The sequence below is a fragment of the Ochotona curzoniae genome, unplaced genomic scaffold, assembly GCF_017591425.1.
Source record: "Ochotona curzoniae isolate NIBS_2020 unplaced genomic scaffold, NIBS_Ocur_1.0 patch85, whole genome shotgun sequence".
NCBI lineage: Eukaryota > Metazoa > Chordata > Mammalia > Lagomorpha > Ochotonidae > Ochotona > Ochotona curzoniae.
In genome coordinates this window covers 24,658-30,925 of record NW_024467067.1, presented here as the reverse complement: position 1 = coordinate 30,925, position 6,268 = coordinate 24,658, and the positions used below count along the sequence as shown (strand labels likewise).

Here is a 6,268-nt window from a genome sequence, read left to right as displayed (position 1 = left end):
AAAATCCCATGCACACTCCTGCTTCCTCTTGGTAAGCTATTTGATGTAGCAAATCCGTGTTAGCCATTCTCCATATAAATCATCTGGCTTCACTATAACAACTCTTTTATTTTCTTCCCATGCCAGCCTATTTTCAGCATCTGACACCTCTGTTGTTTTGGCCTTTTAACGTCTCTGACTGTGGTAGCAGATTCATGTTCTGTGATCCCAGTGGCACCATGCTAGGCTCCTATGAGGGCTTCTCTGAGCTCAGTCTCGGTCAGTTGCCAAGTCTACATGATATCCTCTGTATGAAGTAGGTGTGTCAAATGTGGAGGCGAGGCCCTCTTCTGTAAAGGAAGGCAGGCTTAGGTTGTGTCCAAGGAGAGTCCTGCTGCTACTAGCTGTAGGTGTAATACGAGAGGGTGGACACTGAGGAGAGTGCGCAGAGCTGGGCTGCCCCGTGGGTTTCCCTCCTTTGTGAGACTGGAGGCTGAGTGATCGTGGAGCAACGTAAGGCATCTTTTTCTTCTGCTGTTGTTTATTTTCCTGCCTCTTGCCTGCTTTGATATTTGTTACCTCCAACATAAAATTTTAAATTCTGGAGTTTTTAACCTGATGAGGGAACTTTCTGGCAGTTGTAGAGCTGACCCAACTCTGTCCCAGAAAGACGTGGAGCAGTGACAATATGCTCTCGCATGGTGTTCAGGCTGTTCTATTTGGAGCAACTTACACAGCTGCAATCACTTTTGCCCTCCTAAGTCCTTTTAATTACCTTCTACTTCTTTGGTTAACTTCTAAAGTTGTCGTGGTGTCAGAATTTCTCTTGTCAAGCTGCACTTCAGTAGGTGAGTTGAAAAGGAATGCTTTGTTGGTATAAATCTTTTCCTGCCAACCCTTTGCCACTGGAGTGGGTTTCTTTTGTTTACTCATCACAGAGCGGCCAGGGCTGAGAGTCCTGCCCTTTGTGGACCTTCGCTCCCTTGGCTCCTGGGGAATACGCCATTTTCTTTCCCCACCCTACCCCAGGCAAGCTTTGGTTACTAAACCAGCTGAAGGTCAGTTTCCCAAATCCTACTGCTCTTACTAACACTGTCCCTGTTTCTCATCCTTCCTGCCATCGACAAAGCCGGGTATCCCAGCCGCGCAGGTGGGTATTGGTGGTGTAGCCGAGGCAGATGCGGCTGACGCTGTTGGGTTCCCTGTCCCCTCTGACATGGAAGACGATTACGAACCTGAGCTGCTGTTAATGCCAACCAATCAGCCAGTCAACCAGCCCATTCTGGCCGCGGCTCAGTCCTTGCATCGGGAAGCTACCAAGTGGTCTAGTAAGGTACTGCTTAGCACCCCCAGTCGGGAGCTGCTCCAAATGCATCCGGCCATGTGCAGCCTTGACACATTGCATCACTCATGATCTGTGCGGGTCCTGTGAGTCTGAGCAGGGAGGGCATCTGTCTGTCTGCACCTTGTTGTTAGGGCTGTCCTCACAAGTTTGATAGGTCTGCTAATGCCAGATAAATTGGATTGCATTATGTCGAGTGGGGGATGGGAGAGGGAATGGAAACACTTTTAGGGTCACTTTTTAAGTGGATTCCTTAGTGACCTTGTAGCCACTGTTGGGTCTTTAAGCCCCTTGAGAATCCATGGATTATCTCTCAGTGACTTCAAGGCTGGTAACTACTGTCAGTCATTGAAGGTCACTGGGCCTGAGCACTGAGCTTTACGTGCTGCCACCTGCTCTCTGACGGCTCAGGCAGAGATGATGAGAGTGAGAGGTAGCTTTATATGGCAAGATCTCTGGGAAGAACTGCTTGCTGCCCTGCCCTTGGCTGTGTGGCAGATGCTGGCCTTGACAGGAGCCCCCAGGGAAAGGGGCTTCCCTTAGTGCTTGTCAGGATATGCCAGTGGGAAGGGGTGGGACTGGAATCTGAAAGCATTCAAAGCTGCTCTCAGGAGAGGCCTCCGGGGCTGAAGGATAGACTGCGGAGTAGGAGGTGGGGGTGATCACATTTTTCCCTTTAAGAGTGGCATGTTGCAAGAAGAAAGGCTTTGAAGAATGATGGGTGGGAACTAACCATGGCACTGTGCTGTCTTCTAACCAAGGCCATGAACTCCTGGAATGACCCCAGGACTGCGCTGGAACAGGCGGAGCCAAAGGGCCTTGTCTAACACACCCCTCATCTCCTGACTGACTTGCGTACTCCTGTGCCTCAATTATTGCTTGAGATATTGCACACCCTTGGTGTGAACAAAGAGCCACTTCTAGGTGCCTGTGGAGGTCTCTCCCAGAGCGCCCTGCAGTGGCATGGTCTGTGTGCCTCACTGCTACTTTGCATGAGGGGAAAAATGAATAGGGCCCGGCCTTTAATGTAGTTTTGGGTATTTTGAGTTGTTTTCAGCTCAAAGACGAACCTCCTGGGGCATAAAAAAAAGGCCTGCATTTCTTGCATTACTGCCCGTGAGGGTTTCAGTGAACCAAAATGCCAAATCTCAGATCAGTTGCCATTAGTTAGACTGGGAGCTGTAATTCCAGCCTAACAATTTTAATTTTTGATTCCTCCCTTGGCATCCTTTTAGCCAGAAGTTCCTTTAATTGGAAGCCTCACTTAGCTAAAGGGATTCAAAAATTGATTCTCATTCCTTTATATGTGAGAAATTAAGATGACATATTCCTTCATGCTGAGAGGACACACAGGAGATCTTAGGGGAGGGATGGGGCAGTTTAGATCTGAAACATCTTTATTCTACCCCCTCACTCAGTCTGAGATTATTGGGATTTCCAGTTCTAGTGAAGTAGTGAGTCCTCAGCTGCTGTTTGCAACAAGGGACTGGATGAAGAGGACTGCAGCCTCTGGAAAGGCTCCTCTCTGTTTTTCCCCTCCTGCTGGCTCTGCTGCTTTCTCCCTGTGAAACTGAAAATGGCTGTTTAACCAACCCCTTGGCCCTCTTCCCATGGTTGACATGATTAACCTAGGGATGCTGAAGTGCTTGTTCAGTGCTGTGCCTGGGCACTCATGTTGCCCTTTGAGACTAATATCTTGGTCTTTCCTACAGTGGGGAGAGCGGTTTCTCTGATTGTTGGCTGGGGCAAGTGTCCTGGCTCACTCTTCTGTTTCTCCTGTGCTGTCTATGTCTCTCGGAACCATCCTTTCATCCTCTCCTCATCCTCCAGAGGGCTGCTAAGTGGCAGACTCCCTCCTGCCTTCTGTTTCTCTGCTTCCTTCTTTGACATCCAACAGAGCGCAGACAGACCTCACACTGTGTCTCTGCTTCTCTCCAGGGCAACGACATCATTGCAGCAGCCAAGCGTATGGCTCTGCTGATGGCTGAGATGTCCCGCCTTGTGAGAGGGGGCAGTGGTACCAAGCGGGCACTCATTCAGTGTGCCAAGGACATCGCCAAGGCCTCGGATGAGGTGACCCGGCTGGCCAAGGAGGTTGCCAAACAGTGCACAGACAAGCGGATTAGAACCAACCTCCTACAGGTACTTGGGAAAAAGTCTGTGTGAGGTGTAGAAGAAAAAGCAGGGGAGGAAACAGGGTGAATAATGGTGGAAAGAAAAGGCAGAGGGGGAAATACATGTATTTGGGGTGAACACACTCAGGAAAGCTGCTTACCTAAATCTGTACTAACTTGAGGGGTAAAACAAGTGGATTTTTGCTGTCAATTTAGTACCATTTCAATGCTGGCCACTGACAATGCAGAAGATGCATGTGTGGCTTTTATGGAGGTGCAGATAAGACTGATGTGGAAACATTCCAAATGAAACTTTTCTCTTTAGGTGTGTGAGCGAATCCCAACAATAAGTACCCAGCTCAAAATCCTGTCCACGGTGAAGGCCACCATGCTGGGCCGGACTAACATCAGCGATGAGGAGTCTGAGCAGGTGCGTTGTTGGCTGCTTCTAGGTTCTTATCAGCAGTGTCTTTGCTGTTTTGCAGGACTTAGCTATGGGAAATTCTTACCTCTACTTGAAACACTGGGTGCGTGGGATGCACCTGAGTCACTCTCAGGATGACTGTTGGGAGATGCTTTGGGAATTTGGGATTAGAAAAGCAGCTCTTATGCAACTTCTGTCACTTTATACATGGGAACCTGAGGTGTAGCAAGGTTGTGTCTCAGGTAACTGTGTATCAGTGACAGTAGGGCTCTCTTGAAGCCCCCACTGCTACTCTGGCTGTACAGGTCCGCTTCCCAGCAGAGTGATTAGTGCCACACCTCCCATGTGTCAGGCACTGTCATGAACCCTGGGTGCAGCAGTAAACAGACCCAATAAAAATACCTGCCCTGTAACAATTAGGAGTGTAGAAACAAATAACCAAACATCCTAGATAAAACAGAGTTCATGAGTTAGTGGTGGTGGGTTCCGTGGAGAGAATTGGAGGATGTGGGATGCTAGCACATCAGAAGTACTTTGTGATTATGTGAGCAGGGGAGGTCTCATCGAGTTAACAGCTGAGCGAGCAAAGATCTGAAGGAGGAGAGGAGGTACTCATGGGCCAACTAGAACACTGCAGGAGGAAGGGATAGTGAATTTTGAGGGAAGAACATGTTTGAAGACCAAATGAGTATGTGCTACAGGCCTTGGAGTGGCACAGTACATAATGAGGATGGTTCAGTTTTGGGCTCTTTTTGGTGAGGCAAACAAGTGGTAGGGGTGGTGTGGCAGATTTAAGTGGGACTAATAATAGTCCACCCCTGGCAAAAGTGCAGGTTGAATCAGAGTAGAAATAATGAGCCGTCCTTCTGCCCTGCAGGCCACAGAGATGCTGGTTCACAATGCCCAGAACCTCATGCAGTCTGTGAAGGAGACTGTGCGAGAAGCAGAAGCGGCTTCAATCAAAATTCGAACAGATGCTGGATTTACACTGCGCTGGGTTAGAAAGACGCCCTGGTACCAGTAGGCACCTCGCTGGACATGGCTGGCACCGAAGTCCATACTAAATAGAAGGAAAATGATCAAGTCCTGGGAGTCACCCATAATGGCTGGGGCTTTAGTCACAACCTAGCCCCTCATGTCAGAAAGGAATGGGGGCTTCTTCATATTAGAAAACATTTATACTTTTTTTTTTTTGTCATGGACACATTGAGATGTGTCTCCATATAGTCTGATTTCTCAAACACAGTTATCCTTGTGCACACTCTAAGGCATTTTGGGCTTCTAGCCCATGGACTTCACATAAGCTCAGAATTCAAGAGTAAACACTAGCCAGACACCTCTCTGCCCTTATTGTTGAGGGGACACCTCTCTTTCTGTTTGCCTTTTACTGGTCCTCATCCTCCCTATAGACTCCCTGGATCCGGAGGGCAATTCACTTAAGGAAATCACTGTGCCTCCAAACATTATTTTAGGCCTTCCAGGTTGCTGCTGACCCTGTCTGCCTTTCCTGGTTCTTCTGCAGAAGTGAGCTTTGCTGCTGCATGGGATGGTAGCCGCTGGGGAGCTCTAGCAAACAGGGCCTGAAATCATTTCCTGCCCTTCCTCGATTTAATCCTTTTCTCAGTTTAAAACCAAATTTTACTGTCCGGAGGTAATAAAATCACAATTCTCTCTCTACCATGCCCCTGAACTGTCCATGTTATGGAAACTGTCCCCAGTTCTGCTTCGGCCTGCCAAGGCAGCCGATCCCATGAACACACTGTGTTGCTGGTGCTCTCTGCTGCAGGAGGGACAGAGTGGCCGGGTGTGGTCCTGCGCAGCCTCCTTGCAGGGCCACTCCCAGGCACTTCATGCTTTGTCACTGCCTGCAGAGGCTTGTGCTGAGGCCTTATTCATTCTTAGCTCTCAGCTGTTCTGAGCTGAAATGCTGCATTTAATTTTTAACCAATCATGAAGAATCATGACCATTTTAGTCTTCCCTCACACCTTACCCTAAACAAGATTTTAAAGTTACTTAGGTATTTGTTCATTTTTAATCTTGAAAGACTTTTATCCTCTTGAAATTCAGTCCTATGAATTAGTGCTTCTCCCCCAATAGCATTTAATGGAAAAGGAATCCTGTCTGAAGGCCGTTTTTCAATTAATTGAGAATGTTATCTGCAGCCTAAAATTTGGGTGCTGCAGAATTCAATGGGAAGTGACTCTTGTTGTTCATACCTCCCTTCAATCAACTGCAACTAAGCCCCTGACATCCTCTCCCAAGTATTCAAGAGTATAATGGGCACAGCATTTCACTGTCGCAGTTGTAAGGTTGCTATCAGACAAGTCAGAGAGAAGACAACTTTTTCCTTTTGCATTTACTGCTAAGCATTCCCTAGCACATGAAATGGTGTTTCTTCCCAAAACCAG

The 6,268-nt window shown here is 48.0% G+C and overlaps 1 protein-coding gene across 1 annotated transcript; it reads left to right on the top strand.

The window, feature by feature from the left end:
- Nucleotides 1-10: 10 nt before the first annotated feature.
- Nucleotides 11-6,161, top strand: LOC121168275 (vinculin). The gene is made up of 4 exons (XM_040998197.1): nt 11-1,312; nt 3,260-3,463; nt 3,761-3,865; nt 4,737-6,161. The coding sequence occupies exons 1-4, from the start codon at nt 1,196-1,198 to the stop codon at nt 4,881-4,883; spliced, it is 573 nt and encodes a 190-aa protein (XP_040854131.1). The 5' UTR covers nt 11-1,195; the 3' UTR covers nt 4,884-6,161.
- The last annotated feature ends 107 nt before the right edge of the window (nt 6,162-6,268 follow it).

What these genes read in the sequence shown, in the direction of transcription:
- LOC121168275 (XM_040998197.1), top strand. Translation starts at nt 1,196, where the DNA reads ATGGAAGACGATTACGAACCTGAGCTGCTGTTAATGCCAACCAATCAG. An exon ending in TTAGAACCAACCTCCTACAG is followed by an intron (nt 3,464 to 3,760) that starts GTACTTGGGAAA and finishes TTTTCTCTTTAG; the next exon opens with GTGTGTGAGCGAATCCCAAC. An exon ending in GCGATGAGGAGTCTGAGCAG is followed by an intron (nt 3,866 to 4,736) that starts GTGCGTTGTTGG and finishes TCTGCCCTGCAG; the next exon opens with GCCACAGAGATGCTGGTTCA.